This window comes from Plectropomus leopardus, chromosome 4 (assembly GCF_008729295.1).
Source record: "Plectropomus leopardus isolate mb chromosome 4, YSFRI_Pleo_2.0, whole genome shotgun sequence".
Taxonomy (NCBI): domain Eukaryota; kingdom Metazoa; phylum Chordata; class Actinopteri; order Perciformes; family Serranidae; genus Plectropomus; species Plectropomus leopardus.
In genome coordinates this window covers 6452902-6473435 of record NC_056466.1, presented here as the reverse complement: position 1 = coordinate 6473435, position 20534 = coordinate 6452902, and the positions used below count along the sequence as shown (strand labels likewise).

General features: G+C 40.3%; 1 protein-coding gene across 1 annotated transcript; it reads left to right on the top strand.

The window, feature by feature from the left end:
* Positions 1-15970: 15970 nt before the first annotated feature.
* Positions 15971-18784, top strand: gpr78a (G protein-coupled receptor 78a). The gene is made up of 3 exons (XM_042485928.1): positions 15971-16684; positions 16875-16988; positions 18541-18784. The coding sequence occupies exons 1-3, from the start codon at positions 16011-16013 to the stop codon at positions 18782-18784; spliced, it is 1032 nt and encodes a 343-aa protein (XP_042341862.1). The 5' UTR covers positions 15971-16010.
* Positions 18785-20534: the final 1750 nt, after the last annotated feature.

Below are 20534 nucleotides of genomic sequence, written 5' to 3'. Positions count from 1 at the left end.
AAATCTTTTCACTGCAGTAACAGAGACACATGGTGCATTCATAAATAGCCATTCTGAGTGCCAGATCACTCTCTGGCATGTTCATGTATTCATGAATGCAGAACATACTCTTGCGATGAAGAGGCAGAGCGCCAAGCACAGTGGAAATGTCTTTTTTTAAATTTATTTTTATTTATTTTACCTTTTTTAATTAGTTTGATTTATTTTACTTCCTCCTATTTGTGCTTTTATTACTTCTGTTGTTTTTGTGTTTGGTCTGTTTCTTTGTATTATTTTATATTAACATTTTATGTCCTGCATTATTTATCCTTTGGTTTTAATTTAAAATGTTATCCCAACTTTACCTTAGTTTCGTCTCACTTTTGTTCAGTAGAACTGTTTGGCTTTCTGTTGTTGTGGGATTGTTGCTTATGTTGCTAGTAATGTCGGTCAATCAATCAGTAAACCAATCAATCAGACTTTAATTGTATAGCGCTTTTCATAAAACAAACTGTAACTTAAAGAGCTTCATACACACAAACACACACACACACACACACACCAACACACAGCCACAAAAGCATGTGAATAAAAACAGCCACAAAAAATGCTAGAAAGAAAAATAAATAAACAAATTATAGTAACAAAAGTACGCCTCACCATAAGTTTTTGTTCCGACTTCAATCACATCAACGTCATTAAAAACATCAATCAAATCTGATCCAATTACTCTATAATAAAACACAGTATAGCTTTATTAGTTCTGGAGTGTTGGACTCTTTATAAATGCAGCATGGTGTTAGGAGGAAGGGGCCTGCTCATGCTTTTAATCCAGCTCTATGATTAGGAAAAGGCTGGGTTAGAGTCCAGGGACCTTAGACCTGCGGTACCTTCAGCTCAGTCACATGCTCTCATGATGCTTTATTTATCATTCAGAGAGAGAAAGAGATAAAGACTGAGAGACATTTATTGTAGGGTGCAATCATAATGCCCTATGTAATGTCAAAGTGTGAGTCCCTGATGACATCCTGAGTGCTTCCAGCGCTTAATGGACACTAATTACCATCATCATCACTCTGCTTTTTGTAAACAAACACAACACACATGCATTTTATGAGACGGATGAAAGTACTGAGCTGGAAATCTGTAATATTAAAGAAAACCATTAAAAAAAATGATAACATTTTTTAAAAAAGATGCGTCTCAGCACAGCGGCCTTCGTTAGGGCATTGTGATGTTTTTCCCATTTTTCTTCTCTTTCCTACCTCTTTTTCTCTCTGTTGCAAGAGTGCCTGTGACCGCTTCAAAAGACCGCTGCACCCCGTCTAGGTAAGCTGGTTCCTTTTGGCTTTTTTTAAAATAATTACAACCCTCTTGATTTTTTGCAGTGTTAGAAAGTAACTACGTAAAATTACTCAAGTGCTGTATTTTTAAAGTACCACTTTTCATTTCAAGGCACTTGTAGGCAAACGTACTTGAGTAATTCCATGTAATTCTGCTTCACTACATTTCTGAGGGAAAATTATTGCTGATATCAGTGTAGCATCCCAACTCATCACATGGTGCCGCTCTGTCAGTGACCTTCTGCGTCTACTTATGATGTTTTAGATATCCTTCTGCGTCAACTGTTCACAGTCTGGGATGCCGTTAGGGTGATGTCAACAAATGCACATGGTGGAATAATGCAGCATGGTCCTTATGTTTACAAAACAGCACATGGCAACCAGCGACGACCGTCACAATGGTTACAGTTAGGCAACAAAGTCACGGATGATTTAGGCAAAAGAGGCACATGGTCAGGTGGCACCACAATGCCACTGTTTTTGCCCCAGTGTGTTCTCATCTCAGAGTGAATATTGATATGGCTTTCCAGTGCTGGAGACAGCTCTTGGAGAGTAAAAAGATGCGGTTTGATGCTGAACTAGCAACATTTCTTTTAGACTGGTAATATCTCACTTTGGCTATTTACCAAAACATATCTTTAGTGTAACCAATGACAACACAAACATTTCTAATGGCGTGATGTGACTGTTTTCTTGTTACTGTGGCTTTGCTAAAACTAAGCTAAGTAAGCTGTAAAGAAAACTTTACACAAATGCTAAACGTAAGGATCATAGTATACCAGCCTTATTTTGACCGGCTGTGGTCTTGCTCTGCCTTCAGTTATGAGTTGCCTTTTTTTTTACGACTGATGACTGTAAATTGCTGTTGCATGGACACAGTAGTAGTCTGACATTTATTGGTCAAATACTGCCCCCTTTTCGGTTTGACTGGGTGGCTGGAATTACATAATGCACCTTTAAAGGGGCACAATGGCGGACATCTGAAATGTGCTTGGAACGGGACAGGTGAGCAGAGAAGAGGGATATTTACTTGGCTGCAATCTGCAACCTCGCCACTAGATGGCACTACATTTTTTATGCTTTTCCTTTAAGTAAAAGAAAGAGTGCTTCTTATACTACTGGATTTTGGATGTGTGTGTGTCAGCCAGCTCTCATGTGGTCAGAGCAGTGAGTAACAGACTGGGAAACGTTCCAAGAAAAAATTGCAAAATACTGCTTTTACGGTATGTGGCTTCAGTTGAATCTCTACCAGGCCCAAGAGACTGTTCACAGTAAAGTTGTGAGTTGGAGGAACTTTGGAAACAGACTGCAGACTGGGGCATCTGGCATGACAGCAGAGATATAGACACATTGGAGTGCATACAATAAAAAAAAAAATCTTGTTACACTGTGGCATTACAGTAGTACAGGCTTAACTACTTCCATCTGTCTGAATTTCAACTCTAACTGTATGACTCAGCGCCTTACTGACCAAAAGTACTGTGGGCAACTTTCTCCTCACGAAGAGAAGAGAAGAGAAGAGAAGAGAAGAGAAGAGAAGAGAAGAGAAGAGAAGAGAAGAGAAGAGAAGAGAAGAGAAGAGAAAAAAGTCTTTCAACCCACCACACACAGAGACTCCCACACAACTTTAACATACAGTATAATACAGCTAACGGCAACATCTCTCACACAATGAGGCTCCACAAGTGGACAAATAATCTCGGAAAAAGTTAAGTAGATCCATGTGTTGTTGTGTTAAGTATTCTGCCTGGCATCTACACTGAGCCTCCACCCCCACAAGTGTGATAAAATGGTACATTCGAGTGCAAATCTGTACATGCAGGGTGGATAGAGACTGTATTCTTATCACAGCTATCACACAGAATATTTTATTTTCCCAAAGCCACGTAGTTTTGGAAAATTTAACGGGGGCAGGAATTCCAGTCATTCCTGGAGAAGTGTGATCTGTTTTTACAGAGTTTTTCCATTGAAGACACTCTGTCTGTCCACAGTCAAGTGAGACAGTGTAGAACTCCTCTCTTGTTTGTCCTTTTGGTCCATCCAAATGACTTTCTGTCCAAAACCAGAGGAAGGGTTGATTATACAGAAAGGGGATACCTTTTTCAGTCCAATTTTTTGCAGCAGGGACTGTGTTTTCTACTGGGATAGTGGCACGAAAAGCTCTTGTTTTTACAGAGACGTCACTGTGTTTTCTGCAGGGATAATGGTACCAAAAGCAGTCATTGCTGCTTTTCTATGCAAAGATAGTGGCATGAGAAGCGATTACTTTTTTTTTTTTGACATTGCTGCGTTTCCTGCCGAGATAGTGACACGAAAAAAGCTTTTGTTTTTACAGAGACGTCACTGTGTTTTCGGCCAGGATAGTGCCAGGAATAGAATATTTTCCACTAAGACATTACTGTGTTTTTTGCTGTTACAGTGCCGCAAAGAGCGGTTGTCTTTTTTACCAACACGTTGCTGCATTTTCTGCCAGAAAAGTGGCGTGAAGAGCAATTATTTTTTACCAGGACACTGCTGTGTTTTCTGCTAGGATAGTTGCACTAAAAGCAGTTGATTTTTTTTTTACCAAGACATTGCTGCGTCTCCTGTCAGGATAGTGATTTGAAAAGAGGTTGTTTTTACAGAGACATTGATGCGTTTACTGGAGGATATATGGCACAAAAAAACTGTTGCTACGATACAATACGATACGATACGATACAATACGATACGATACCATACGATACGATACCATACGATACGATACGATACGATACGATACGATACGATACGATACGATACGATACGATACGATACGATATTGCTGCTTTTCCGGTAGGAATTGTGCCCCCAGAACTGGGTATTTTCAGTCAAAACAAGATATGTGGGAGGTATGTTGGTAGTTTTTGTGCCTAAAGCTCACCACATGTTAACCATAGCATTGCTGAAACATGGAGTTTCAACATATCTGCTACATAACATGCAAATGTAACATATTTGTGGTTGCCAACATTTCTTTCTAGCGATTGGGTTGCTTTTTTGTTTTAAACTTTATTTCATGCAGTACATGTGCCAACAGAGTGGCTGAGATATGTTTCACACTTTTTTTCCCTCTCCCTGCCTGTCTCATCTTTTTTTGTCTACTTTTAGCTTCTTACTTTGATGCTATGTCTATTTCACACCTTCCTTCTTTTTCTCATAAAGAAGATGAGTCTCCAGTGTCTCTTATGTGGTCTCCAGCCCGCAAGCGCTGAAGGTACTACATAAAATCAGCGCTAGCAGACTGTGTGGAGGACACTGTGCCCCCTTTCCTCAAAGGCTTCTCATTTATTATTTCTGGGTGTGAATATAAATCCCCTGGTGAGGGGAGTGTTTAATATTGCAGCACACATAATATTCTCTGGGCTCTGAGGCGTTGCAAGAGAAGGAGTTGTAACATTAGACATCTAAGCCACCAAGTGAACCTCAACACTCCACTCTAGCTCATTTTCTTATTGTTATTTTCAATACCCAAACCCACACCTAAAGACATTTAAGAGACCATAGGATGAACCTTTCTTTACAACATTACTGTTTGATTGATAGAGTGTATTATGGAGTAGCTCTGTTTCAAGAAGCTGAAATCAATCAATCAATGAATCAATATATTAACAGTGGACATGTATGTCGAAAACTGTTTAGCAACTTAGTGACGAATGTACAATAGTGAAGCATTTAACAGCTAAAGAGACAGATATTTCCTTTGGGAGTCTGTGAAGACCAAAACAGAGTCAAAAAGGTCTAAAAAACAAAGCAAGATAATAAATACTATCTGCTGGACTGATTAACATGTAGAAGACAGAAAAATAGAGTCGGCACACTTGCTAATGCTCCCATTAATGTTTTTAATTACCACCAAGGTGACATTTAGAGCATCTGTTGAATAGCTTGCTGCTGCAAATGTCACTTCGGTGGTAATTAAAAAAAACATAATTAGAGCATTAACTCGTGTACATTCATTAGGTGGACACAAATATAAGTACAATTGTTGTTACTAATGTTGCTCTTTAACAGTTGGATGTGTAAATAGGTGACAGTTTGCTTACACATTCACCCCAACAACTTATGTCGGATGGTGGGTTTCCTTTACAGATTTGTGAAAAAATTAAGCAAAATTTTCAAAATGTCGATAAAACACAATTGTGAGATGACTGTGTTTCCACAAAGTGATGTCGTGTGAATTCTCCTCTGGCAGTAACAATCAACGAAGCATGGCAATAGATGTTCAAAACATCAACACGTTTTTTTCTGCTGCACCCACCGCACTAACGGTCATTATTTCCAATCGAAAGAACGTAGGGGTGATGCAATAACACCTGTTGTAGTGCCTGCTGCATCAAGCCAGAGGGAGCCTGTTCCTTCTGACAAGCGCATAGCTTTAGCATCATGTGACGCCTAAAAAGTGTTTCCATTACAATTTTGCAAAATATGGCTTTGTCGTTATGCCTAAAATACCACCTCATGCAAGCATAAAACCTTTTTTGCAGTAAATAGGAGTTTTTTTTAAATGTATGTGTTTTCATTAGGCGTATTTTATATTCACAGTTTCAATATGGGAGATTTGAGGGTTAATGGAAACCTTTGAGTGTCCTTGTCTGTCTTTGTGTGTCTGTGGGTGTGGCACTCCTCTGTTCTCTCCTGGCCCCTGATTACCGTTGATCATCCACACTTGCCTCTCATTCATCTCCAGTTTATCTATCCCGATCATTCATCCTCCATATCGTTTAGCCATCTACTTGTTTAAGCCGCTCTCTGTCTCCAAGTTTTTGTCCGTATTCTCCTCGAGTGTTTTTGCCCTCTCTAATCCTGGTCTCTTGTGCTCCAGGATCAGCCTCTCCAGTCTGTCTCTTTAACTGCCTGCCTGTTCTCACTCTGCAATTCCCTCTGCCGCTCTGCTACCACGCCATTCCCTCCACGCCTCGCCTGTCATTACCCACTCTCTCTGCCTCAGCGTGCCATCCGAAGCCATCTCCACCTCCATTCCCCTTCTTTCCTTGTAATAAATCCCTGTTATGCTGTCCCTTAGCTGAGTCATAATACAAGTGCTCATTTTTCTTATTCTTTCGGTTATAACCAGGGTTCCCACACAAATTTCAAAACTTTTCCATGACTATTAAAGGACCCATTTTAAAAATGTCATCTTTTTGCCCCCATCACACGTTTCAAACAAAAACATTCAAACTCTATTCAAACATAATTTGAGAGAGGGAACACGGGGAGAAAATGATGAGACATATGCAATGGTAGGATAAAAAACTTTGTGGTCGTTTTGCATTTCAGTATGGTCCCTCTGCATCTCATAGTGGGCTATATGAATCGCTTGTGGTCGTTTTGCATCACTTTGGGGTTTTTTTTGCATCTTATTGTGGTCATTTCACATTTCTTTAGGGTCGCTCTGTATTTCTGTGGTCGTTTCGCATCACTTTGGGGTTGTTTGGCATCTCATTGTGGTTCTTTTGTATCTTTATGGTCATTTTGCATCTCCTTTTAGGTTCCTTTTGCATCGATATGGGGTCGTTTTGCATCTCATTGTGGCCATTATGCATCTCTTTGATGTTTTTTTTTTGTCTCTTTGGCGTTATCCATGGATAATTACTGTAAAGATTTCATTTACAACAGTAAATTTTCCATGACTTTTCCAAAAGTTTCAATTATTTTCCTAATTGACTTTTCCAGGTATTCCATGACCATGGAAACTCTGTATAACTCGTTATTTCATGCTACATAAAAGGGGGTTTGGTGTCATGACTGACTGCTGTGTGTGCCAATCAGTGTGCTTACAATTTGGTCAGACGGCAGGAACTAGATCCCAGAGAGATTGTTACTGCACAAATTCTGCCAAATGACATCACTGCATTTAAGGTAATTTGGCTTTTTTTTGGACAGTGGGAGGAAGTGGAGATGCGTTGTCCATCTTTATTTACAGTAATAGGTTTATTATAGGTATATTTCTCCTTGCGCACTTGCAACGCCAGGCTAACTGCCTCCTGGCTGTAGCTCAGTGCTGCACAGACATGAGAACGCTATCAGTCTTCTCATCTAACTCTTGGCATGAAAGCCAATAAGTGATTTCCCATAATGTGGAACTATTCCTCTGAGATTAAAGTATTTGTGACATGCTCAGAGCAAAACTGTTTAGCAAATCTCTTTCAAAACAGAGATGGAAGCCAGCGCTTTGCTGTGGTTTTACACAAATTCCTCAGAACTGGATGGCCTTGTATACACCCTGCCGAGGAAATGAGACACACACACACGGAGTCACACAATAAAGTGAGCCCAGAAATTCTTTTGTCAGGACTCCAGTGATAGCTAAATCCTGCGAGCCTTCCTCTGTCTCTCAACTCCCTCTTACTGGCAGACTGCTGACTCATGCGTTCGACACTCTCTCCCTGTGTCTCTCTTTCTTTGTAAATCCAGTCTGCAGCCTTTCCCTCAACTCGTCTTCTTTCTTACTCGGGCATTTCTTGGGATTTTAAATAATTCAGCTGCATTTCCTCATCTTGTGACCTCTGGGTGTGTGTGTGCACTCACATAGGCGATATCATTGTGAGCGTATGTGTTAAGCTCATGGATTGTGCATGTGGGTGTGTTTTAATGTGTGTAAACAGGCTTAATCACCCCTCCTGCCTGTGCAGTTTATTTAGTGTTTGAAGAAACAGAGTAATTGCCTCCTACTGAAGCCGTATAGCTGGCTAATGAAAGTAATGCCTGCTGAGCCCAAAGCCAGAGGCACCGTTTTTTATGGAAAAAGCTGGCACTCACATGGAAAATATTTTACTGTAGTTGGAAAAGGTTCCTCTTATTTTGAATAATTAGCTTTTTCTCAGTTATAGATTTGAAATATTTGCTTGACTGCCCTGATAGTTTTTGTGTCCGTTTCATTACTTCTCGGAGAGATGTGATGCAGGTGGTCGTATACCTGGTTTTCTGGAAGTGCTAAAACAGTGGTGTTTCCTACCAGCTTTTATTTAATGATACAGCATCCAGGAGTCTCCTCTTCACATTTTAAAAGCAGAAGAGGAGACGTCTGGAGCACACATTTGTGAAAATAAACAACAAGCAAGCCAAGGAAAGCGGAAACTGTAATCTTGGATAAGATGTTGGATAAGAAGAGAACCTCATGTTCTCTGATGGCCTGGCTGAAAACAATAAGCTCCTCACTGGAAACAAAAACAAGTGTGATTTAAAACATGCTCCAAAGGACAGTTAACTGGAAGAAAATGTCTTATAACTCTGCATAAACAAAGGGTCACATGTGACAATTCTTAAAGCGCCAAAGAGCAAGTGCATTTATCAATATAGTATCTAAACTGTAAACTGACCGTTTCTTGTACTGCCGCTGTTCACAGGTCCAATAATTTCTGGATAAAAACAAATTTTCTTTTATTTGTTTTACATACGGGCAGTCTAAAAGACATCGGCATTCAATGAAAGCAGAAGACAAAACATGTGTGAGGTCGCTGACAATCTTAAGGCCCTTTCTCACATACACTGCAACCCCGAACTTCTACATCAACAACATTCAACATCTAAACATTTCCCAGAGGAGTTTTATGTGAGAACTCCAGGATGTCAGAATCAGTTGGACCGGACATTAAATGGACTTTATGCAGCCAGCTCGATATCACAAAGTGTGTGTAATGTCTGATTAAGCCTATGTGTGAGTAAAGCAGATCATTATCCAGAGAATTTACAGCGAGCGAGCGGGCATGTTGATGACATTTCTAACATGTGAATGGCGCGAAACTGAAAGGATACAAACATCTGAGGGTGAAAAAGGAGGGAAGTTTTCACAAAGATGAAAATGTCTAACTGGAGAGAAACTTGGGAACTTCTGTTGTTAAGTGGGCCAAAGCCAAAATCATCATTAAATTCTAGGAATGACAAAAAACTGTGTTGTTCATCAAATTACAAATGAAACGCTGCAACTTCAGCAGCGCATTTTTCCCTCCATGTCCTGCACACTCTTTCCAGGCGCCAAGTCTCACTTACACCAGATGAGCTGAGTATTGATTGGGTGAGAACACGTCTGACACCTCCAAACTTCTGTTGTGTGCTACATGTGTAAAAGGGACCAGATTTGAGTTCATGTGAGAAAAAGGCTTCATATGCTTTTTTGAGGACCCATTCATGTTGTGCAAGTGCTCTTTGTGTTTTGCTCATAATGTCAGAGCTGAGGTTAAGGGCACCTCACAATCGGTTCTCGTCCTTTTGACAAACGGTTGTAAATTAGCAACTTTACATTAAAAAGTTAAAATACATTCAGTGAAGGAGGAATAAAACATTGTCTGATCCACTGGAAAAGAGTTTAGTTTATGTAGGCAGCAGAGACACTTCTGAGCCTTTTTCACAGTGACATCTGTTTTTTCACTAAATCTCAATCTGTTATCCAACAGAGTTCTTCAAGTATCGGAAGGTTTGGATGATTTCAACACTTACATCATGGATGACTGTTGAAACAATCACAATTTGGGGGTCATTTAGTTTTATTCACTCACAGCAACAGTGATTCCTAAATAAACACCAAATGCACAAACACTCCATTAGAGTTTATATTAAGTGAAGGGTTTTTTGTCTTTATACAACCCTGTGATTGATCCGGGGTGCTCAAAGTTTAGATGACTGAGTGCCAATTTAGAAAGCTGGCATTTGAAAAGTGCATTTGGGAGCTGTCGACCAAAACTTCTAATTTTCACTAAGCGCAAGCATCATTGACGAACATCATTCCCACAACCAGGAGGTTGCCATGAAACCAGTAGCTTCTTCCAAGGTGCCATCCCTAACCTGAGAGATGACGGGTGGGCAGTCACCTACAAGTGTATCGGATATAAGCTCCATTGAAAGGGGAAGTATTGAAATGGACCGCAAATTAATTAAATATAATCCATGCATTTCATATTACATTCAGGCATTGCAAAAATGTTTTCTGACTGCATCATTAGTGAAGACTTTTGAGCGCCCGATCTTTCTGGAGGCACCATCAGGTGAGCTCATCTACCCCAGATCAGCAACATGGAAAGGAAAACTTTTTTTTTGCATTTATCATAAACACTGACTCAGCACATCATTTAAAGCATTTCAGCCAAAACTAAACAACTTCAAACATCTCTCCTGAAAACAAACTGCAGATGTTCTGCACTGTAAAAGAATTACATTTAGTTGATGAAAAACACATGAAACTCACATAAAAGAAAAACCTCCACCCACAAAATGAACATTTGTGCATCAATTACTGAAGAAAATGTTGTTTTTCTCGCATTCCTCCCCACTGAACAGTGAATCCTTAAAAGGAAAACATCTTTCATTAATTGAAATAAACATTAAACAACAGAAAAACTATATCAAAACATCAGTTTACAAACTCTCCCACAGCTCGTGCAGTATAATCCCAGTCTCATTTATTCAGTCGGATTCTCAGTACTTCCCAGAAACATCCATCTTCACTAAAATGTTCCGATTTATTTATTTACATTTGAAAAAGAGCCGCTCTACTAAAAATAGAAAAGTCTATTCTTTGTGTTTTTCAAAAGATCCACGTTCATAAAAACGATCCATGTGTACACGGATCTGCGAAAACAGCTGAAAACGCTGTAGCATGCATGTCAGGCCAGTAGTTGGCAGTGTAACTTTGCAATGACACACCATAGAAGAACACATGCCTGCACACAATGGCGTTCTTTTACAGAGCGGTGAGTATAAACAAACGAGGATGATGGCGAACACACACACAAGAAGCATTAATAAACTCAGCAGAGACAGCAGAACAACACAGCTCGGTAGTCCGCCATTGTTATTATCGCTGTCCTATGGCTATTAGTCTGAAACTTAATACGCATGCATGAAGTGCAGATGTGACGTCATCGCTTTCACAAGAGCCGTGCATTGCCCATTTACACAGCAACAGAAAGGGCTGCATTTTCAAAATATTATACTTTGAAACCATTGTCAAATGTTTGCATTTTCATGCCCCCAAAAGGCCGAACCACAGCAAAAGTTTAACATTTCATGCATGAACCACTGCCGTGTAAACGGCCTCTTCCAGTTTAAAGCTTAATCCTTTTGATTGGTTAAATGAGACACGATTTTACACAACACGTTTTGTGAAAGTTTGTAAATGGATATTTTGATATATATTTGCTGTTGTTTGGCGTGACTTAAATTCATCAAAAATGTTTGCCTTTTTGGATTCTCCGTTCGTCATGGAAGCATACAAACCAAACAAAGGTTTCTTTGGGAATCTACTGTAACACAAGTAAATGACATAAAAATGCTCATTTTGCAGGTGAAGTATTCTTTTAAGGATTGATGTTGTCATACCTAAACATCATTTATCAACTTTAATGCAGAAAAAAATGTATAATATAAGTAATATTAGTGGTATTTATGACCCTTTAAACCTCTATTAAGGTGTGCATGCTGCAAGTTAAACATCTGTCTGTGGCTTTTGTAACATCTGTTTACAAATCAGCGATTGAACTGAGTTTTCCTCATGACAGCAGTGTGGAAGAAAGATTACAGATCTCATCTTCTTCATAATATCATCAAACGTGTGAAAAACGTGTCTCCCTTATATCAACATACACTTACTCATTCCACAATCAGGCTCGCATACTGTTAGCACGTGACAGAGTGAGATGAAACGGGAGAGAGGCGGGGAGGGAGAGAGAGAGAGAGTGACAGAGAGCATGGATGAAAGCGAGTGTATGTGTGTGTCTGGACATGTGAGTGTCTGTGTGAGTTAGCGTTTCTGTGCGGAGCGTTTGCTCTGTAGCTCACAGGGCTAAGACCTATTTTTACACCCAGACTCCCACGCTCCAGAAACACTCACCCATGACATTTGTTGCCATTCTTTTTCTCCCTCACATTATTGTCTCATCCCACATCTCGTACTCTTCTCCTGACATCACCACCACTGTCCCCGGACAGGGGCGTGCTACCATCACCTCGACAAAATGCCATGCCTCTCAGGTCTTTTGAGTGCAACATTGAATTGAGTGGAGCAGACAGATGAGGGTCATTGCTGCCAAAACAAAGTGATTGTCTTCTCTCAGTCACTACGAGCCTTTAGTCGTAGTAAACAGCTGCGCCCGAGGGTGCAGGCTTTTGAGGATGTATTCAAATGTGGACACAAAATTCACAAAATTCACTTGCAGGGAACCAAGCTTCAGGAGGACTGAGGCAGGCTCGCGTGCAGCAGAGAGGATGGAGCGATGGTTGGACAGATGGATGCACGGACAGAGAGCAAAATCATTTACTAGCTCAAACGGAAAGGAACAGAGGCGAAGTTAAGGTGATGAGGGAGCTCCATATTGTGTTGCCGACCGTGGGAATTGTGATGTTATGTAATGGCGCGCAAACTCACGGCATACACACGGAGTCATAGAGCCAGGGGCAGTGGCTTACGGGGAAGTTGGATGGACCCCTCGCCTGCTAACAGGACTTCTTAAGTGCTTCTGCCATCAGCATTCTGTTGCTTGCATAACAGCCGTTCCAGCCCTGGGAACCCGGAGTATACACGTGACCACTAAGAGGGTTCCTCTCACTGAGGGGCGATTTCTCATTCCCTCTCTTCTTTTTTTTCTCCCTCTCTCTTGCTCTTTCTCCTTCTTAGCAACAAAGGGGGGGTTTCCTTCACGGCAAAATAGCCATTAAGATAACACGCTCAGGGACAGCACTTCCACTGAGGATAGCAGGACGACAACAAAAGGGGCAGCACATTAGGCGTGTTGGTGCTTATACTGTAAATGTGATCCTCTAAGAACTTGTTAATGATTAAATATAAATGGAGCCCTTGGGGACAGGAGGGATAAAATAACATCTGGGGAGCTGCTGGGACGAACAGCCCGCCGTCATGCCCACAGACAAACATATATAATGTGTACATTCTCAGGAAATAGCTGCCCACGCATTTGCACACACCAGCTCACTCCTGCTTGCATGCAAGCAGAGGTGAAAGTATGGAAGATTTAAAATGCCTAGATTAACAACCCAATCAGCAGAAAAAAATGTTGGCATTGTATGTTTCTGCCAACCATGGATATGTTGTATTTGCACGTTGTTATGTCATGGATAAGTTGAAGCTTGATGTTTCAACAACCACGTGGTTAATGTGTGGACAAGTAACGGCACAAAAAACAGTTATGGTTAAGAGAAGACTGTGTTTTGGTGTGTGGGCAATATCCCTGTTGTAAACACAGTAATGCCCCACAAAAAAAGCTACCACTTTTCATATCTTGACAAGAAACAGTCATATCTCAGTAAAAAAACAAAAAAACCCATGTTTTTTTGTGCCACAATCGCTGCTGAAAGCAGCAATATATTGGTAAAAAAAAACAACAACAAAAAAACGTTTTTTATGTCACATTCACAACTGGAAAAGCAGCAATGCCTTGGTAAAAAAAAACAAAAAGACAACAATTGTTTTTAGTGCCAAAATCATAGCTGGAACAGATGCCTTGGTGAAAAACAGCCACTTTTCATGCCACAATCACAACTGGAAAAGCAGTGATATCTTGGTGAAAAACACTGGGGTTGTGCTACAACCCAGGTTTCATGAGAACGAGAGTTCTTGCTCATGCTACCAATGTGCCACAATCATAGCTGAAAAAGCAGTGAAGCTTCAGTAAAAAAAAAAAAAAAAACACTTTTTGTGCTACAACCACAGTAAAAAAGCAGCATTCTATTGATTAAAAAAACACTTAATGCAGCTACACTGGCAAGAAAAACAGCAATATCTTTGTGAAGAACATTGTTTTTTGTGCACCTAACCCAGCAGGCAATGCAGCAATGTCTCTGTAAGAAATGAATCATTTTACATGCCCCTGTCCCCTCTGGAAAAAAAGCGATGGCTCACTACAAAACACCCAAGGTTGATGCCCAAAAAGCCACTGCAAACACAGCAGTGACTCATTAAATCCCAGATAGTTTTGTTGTTTGTTGATGCAAAACAGTGGTCCTCATTTTGGCATGTGGCTCATCTAAGTAATATGCCATCCACCATCCAATCAAAGAAATACAGTCAGATGAAGCACATACTGTTATTTGCTACATGAGCTGGGCCCCAAAAGGACATTTGATCACATTCAAGTGACACAGCACTCTAGTTGCTGCAGTATTTATGTCAGGAGTGAAGAAGCTAAATAATATCCCTTTTCACTTTTCAAAAATTAAGTTCTTTTATAGATAATGACAAGGTAATTGCGTACATTAAACAGAAAATACGTGTAACAATGTAAATTCTATTTGACTTCATTTCTTAGCTTGAATTGTATCCATGAAGGCATTTTAAATCTTCTATTAAAAAACACACATGATTGCACAAAAAATCACGTCAAGGTCATCTCCACAAGCCTCTTGAAGTTAAAAATTTGAGGTTTTTGTATTATTACTATTAAAATCCATTGGCAATACAGTTTAAAAGGCATATAGAAATAACTGTACACTTGAAACAGACTAAAGATGCCTGAGAGACATTCTGGGAGAAGCAGGTCCATCCATTTTTCTATCAATCCATCCTGCACATGCCCGTCCTCCCCCTTAATCCATTTTTCCTTTCAGCCTCAGGTCCCATCCTTCCTCTCATACTTCTCGTGCTCTCTCCTCTCCTAAACCTGCATTTGTAATGTAGATCACACATGCCTAACACGGTGTCTGATATTTTTCATATAGCTGCATTTGAACGAACGCACTGTGGCAAATGGCTTCTCACAGGCATTTGAGGGGAGATCAACACAAATCAGCGCAAAAGAAGATGAAGTTCAAAGAGTGATGAAGCCACAAGAGATTTGGTGTTGCCATGGAGATTAGTTATTCTCTCTATGTGTGTATGTGTGTGTGCGTTTGTCTGTGTGTTTGTGTGTGTGTTTGAGAGTGCGTGTGTTTCACCTGATGTTATTTGGGGGGGTGGACTCAATCTGTCTCTGTGGTCCCAGTTTAACTGTGATGTGCTCATTTTGATCCACTGGAATGTGTATAAAGGAAATATACTGTCAAAGAGAGGATATAAAGAGTTGTTTCACACAAACACAAACGCCCAGACACACACACACATACACTACATATTAATATTTCTCACATTTAAAGCCACTCATAGACATTTTTGCACAGCCATCACTCTGGGTTTTTGCACATAAAAAACACATTGTCATCTTTTTGGGGGGGTGTATTCTGTGTGCACACACCATGACATCCCCATCTCTGACATTAACTCCTGCTTGCATGAATATTGTTCAAGCGTCACATGAGCCAGCTACCGACTGCACGTGCAGGGCGCACGGCATTGCCAGCGAGGAGAGGAGGCGCCGGGTAGTGCGCATGATCGAGAGTAAACACAGAGCACTTGGTAACCTGAAGTCATAATTTCCACAGCTTTTCACTGTGGAGTAAAGAACGGGAGGGTAATTATAACTGGAGGAATTTAAAAAGATAATCAATTTAATCACTGGATAGCTTGAGCAACATACTTTAAAAAGTAGCTCATGCCATAGATCAACATCAGCAAGGCTTGTTTGGGTGTTTCAGCACTGGACAGCTCTCCACGCGGGTCTCCAGCTCACAAGCGTTTCTGGCACATGTGCGCCGGGAAAGTGGTCAGCTGGTGGGGGGCACGAGCAGAGAGCATGGCGGACTCACCACACCATCCTCCCCACGTCTGCTGCTAAGCCTCGAGAGATGAGCATACCGGAGTTCCTACTGGAAGTGTCCATTGTGGTGATAGCTGTGGTCTCGCTGTTGACAAACCTGTCAGTGTTGCTATGTTTCACCCAGAGCGCCGACTTAAGATCCCACGTGCCAGGCATCTTCATCCTGAACCTGTCCTTCTCCAACATCCTGCTCACCGTCATCAACATGCCCGCCACTTTTCTCGCTGTGGCAGAAAGCGCAAAGCCCTTCGGGGACTTGTTCTGCCAGGCTGTCAGTTTTGCTGAGACTTTTCTCACCGCTAACGCGATGCTGAGCATGGCCGCGCTCAGCATGGACAGGTGGATCGCGGTGGTGTTCCCCCTCAGTTACTCCAGCAAGATGCGCTACAGGGACGCGTTTCTCATCGTGGCGTACTCCTGGATGCACTCTCTCACCTTCTCCCTGACCCAGCTGCTCATGGACTGGGGGGGTTACAGCCACACTTACGCCTCGTGCACGGTGCACCTGGATGGGGAGAAGAGGTCGCAGCTGGCCGCCTATGCGACTTTCACTGCGCTGTTTCACTGCAGCAGCTTCGCGCTCTGCCTGCTCGTGCTGTGCTTCGCCTACCTGAAAGTTTTGAGAGTGGCCAGGTCGCACTGCAAGAGGATAGATGTGATAACAGTGCAGACTCTGCTGCTGCTGGTGGATATTCACCCCAGGTAAAGTATACGGGAGAACCTTTCAGAGATGTTTCTACTTGTATCCAGTGCAGTTTGACTTGTTTTGGTGGAGAAAATGAAGTTAATTTGACCTTTTTTTTAATGCTGGACAAAGGCTGTGTTGTTATACTAATTATATATGAGCTGTTATTATGTCAGACATAAATGAATGTCTCTGTGTGTCTGTCAGTGTGAAGGAGAGGTGTCTGGCTGAGCAGAAGAAGAGGAGGCAGCGCGCCACTAAAAAAATCTGCGTCTTCATCGGCACCTTCATCCTCTGCTTTTCACCCTACGTTATAACAAGGTAACAGCCTGCTCTGTAGCCTACTGTCTCTGTTTATCGCCAGTTGGTTAACCTCCCACATGATGTCTTCAGAGTTCAGTTTCACTGTGGTGTAACATCTGACGCATAAAGACTAAGCACAATGTCCTAAATACACAAGTAATTTCTATGCAAAACCCCAGAATTTATTTATTTTTTGTTTGTTTCTTATCTCGTTTCCAACATTCATTTTTTTTAATCTGCGTTGAGAGTAATGATGTAAAGTAGTCCTAATATTTTGTCGTCCTACAATACAAAGTGCTATACCACAGGCTCAAGTTCAATCAACACATCTCAAACACAAAATGACAACATTATGAATTTTAATAAGGTTACATTTATTACGTCACAAAGAACTAAAATATGCATCAAACAATCACACAATTACATATATTAAATAGCTATAGGTTTCTTTTGAAATATGTGATAGAGAATGATCAGCCTCCAGTGAAAGAAAAATGTTTAAGTAAATGGAAACAATGGATGATTTATGACAACAACTATAAAAAGAGGAAAGTCCATAATGTCCATTATTGAAGAAGGATGTAAACATATCTTAAAGTTTACACATCAATTGGAAACATTCAGTCTTAAATACATGATATTTGTAGATGTATTCACAAACTAAAATCAATGATCATTTAAACTTTGCATATATACAGTATATATGCAGTGTATATACATATATATACAATGTGTGTGTGTGTGTGTGTGTGTGTGTGAGAGAGAGAGAGAGAGACAGTCCAGCTAATTTATGCCACCTGAAATATTCACATATTATAAATTTGACATAAATTCCAAATTGTACCACCTGGTAAAGGTCGAGTGTGTAGAATTTAAGGATACATGATTAGCAGAAATGAAACATATGGTTTTTAACTTTTTGTCCATAACTGTATAATACCTTCAAAATAGCAATAGTGTTTTCGTTTCCCTTGAGTGAGCCATTTATATCTACACAGGAAGCCGGTCCTCAAGCATAAAGTGTTAGATTACCAGGATTTTTCAGCCCAAAACGGACAAAACAAACTCTGGCTTTAGATTTTCATGTTGGTCATCGCAGTTTTCCTACACGCAACAAGTGTTGGAAAAACACATATTTATTTAGAGTAAACTGCTTTATTCAGTAATTTAATCACAGTGTCCGTTTGTTTTAAAGATGAAGAGACTTCTGTTGATACCTCGGCTCCCTGTTAAAACTTCCTGAACAATAACCACTGAAGGAATTTTAATTGGGAGAAGTTTAATCTGGTTGTAATTTGCAATCCTCACCACAAGATTCCACTAAATCCCCATAAATCTTATACACGGGTCCTTTAAGTTCCTACCCATGTGGGTTTTTTTAAATTATCATGAGAAAATAAGATGAAATGATTAAATGCAATTGCATTATTCAAACCTGTTATCAGTGATGAGAGAAACAAACCTTTTTTTCAAGCGCCTGACAAAAACGGGCTTCAATATTCAGTACATTAGAGCCAAAAAAACTGACCTCCTCTGCTTCTTCTTCTTCTTCTGTTTCTTCCTCCTGCAGGTTGGTGGAGTTGTTGCCCTCTGTGCATATCCCCCGGTACTGGGGCATGACCGCCAAATGTCTGTCTTATGCCAAAACCTCTAGCGACCCATTTGTTTACTGCCTGCTGCGGCAGCAGTACAGGAAGGTCCTAGTAGGTATCATCAGCCGTTTCATAAGAAAGGATCACTACTCGCAGTCAATCCACAGCGCCAGCAGCACACTGGACACCACAGATGACACCTGCGCTGCCAGAGTCACCTGAGCTTGATGTGCAAATATTTAAATGATTCAATACTTGTATCCCTCTTACGGGAAGGTCAGAGGTCATGGTCTCTGAAGAGCAGCAGCCCTGCAGATGGAAGGGAGTCAGTGCCTTGCTCAAGGACACTTTAACACAGGCGTGGATGTCAGGACTCTTTAAACCAGATTATTGCGCACTGGCAGAGCTGCAGGACACAAAACGATGTACGCTCAATAAGAGCGCACAGGCCTCTGATATTTGCCAAAGGCCTCTTCAGCCTCTACAGACTGCCGTTTCCACAGGGCTCATCAGTTTGCCTACTGAGGCATTGCCAAGAACACACCACATGACGCCCACAACACTATGTTAACTACTATCATCAATGTAAATGTATGGTTGAAGTAACCTTAAACTTGTTAGGAAGTGGTCTTCATGTTTCAGTGAAAGAACTGAAAGAAAAACTTTATTCTGACTGTTGACTGTTATGAAACTAATGTTAAAGTCTGTGTTAATGAGTGCCATTTTTAACATGTAGTGTAACAATAGTTGTGAGGATGTGTGAAGATGTTATATCACTACTAAAACACAGATTAAAGAATAAACTCCACTGCCACAGAAACACTTTGAGTCTGCTCTTTGAATGCAAACAAGTGAAAAACCATTACATTCTGGGAATATTTTGCTGGTTATATGAATTGAAGTTGTGTTGCAGCGGCTACCAACACATGAGCTGGGAGCAAATTACTTTTCAGATTTGTCTCACTTGACGGATACCTAAAGAGGTGAGGAGAGAAGAGAGTATATCTTTCTTGTCCAGCAGGATGAAAACTTGCAACCCACTCATCAGAATAAAATGTTAGCATGATATGTTTCTGCAAACCATGGAAACATTACATGTGTATGTTATGTCAACAATCTGTGGTTAGGTTTAGGCACAAAAACAACTTGGTTATTACAATAAGGAAAATAACATTTTTTCGCTAAAAATGACTCGCTTTTGGTAGCACAATCTCAGCTGAAAACACAGCAATGTCTCAGTAAAAACAACAAGCACTACCCCTGCAGGAAATGCGGTGATGTCTTGGTATATAATGTGTGATTTTAATTCATGATTTTAACTTATGTTTTATTCTTTTTAATGTGTTGCTTGTCTGTATTTGTAAAGCATCTGAGTATTTTGAAATGCGCTATATAAATAAAATGTATTATTATTATTATTTATTATTAAAAAACAAAAGGTTTTCATGGCACGATTTCCTGTGGAAATAGCAATGGGTTGCTTAAAGACACTCTAATTTGGTGGCTAAAAAGACGCAGGAAATGAAGCGATGACTCAAAATAAATAAATTACTAAATAAATACATTAATGCATAAATAAATAAATAGATATTAACAGGATTCTTTGTTTGCAGATCTTGAAAAGTGGTGTGCAGCTTGACAGATGTCCTGCCAAGCTGTCAGCTCATACTTTTTTTTGCTAATTTCTTGCTAGTTTTTAGATCATTTTTTCTTTTGCTGCTCAGTGCTTTCTCTTGCCTAGCTGTCAGCTCATATAGCCAACTACATGATTTTTAAATTGATGATATGATACATATGAAATACACAAAAGTAACATAGCTGTCCTTTTACAGAAATATACAATAACACATTTTCTTCTGGTAATACTACAGCAAATAACAAACAAACCACAAAACACTTAGTAAAACAAACGCATAGACAGGATCACTTTACACATTAAAACAATTCATATAATTAAAATATGCTGTATTTT

Coding starts and splice junctions, on each gene's coding strand:
- gpr78a (XM_042485928.1), top strand. CDS start 16,011: ATGAGCATACCGGAGTTCCTACTGGAAGTGTCCATTGTGGTGATAGCT. Junction 16,685..16,874: donor CTGGTGGATATTCACCCCAG/GTAAAGTATACG, acceptor TGTGTCTGTCAG/TGTGAAGGAGAGGTGTCTGG. Junction 16,989..18,540: donor TCACCCTACGTTATAACAAG/GTAACAGCCTGC, acceptor TTCCTCCTGCAG/GTTGGTGGAGTTGTTGCCCT.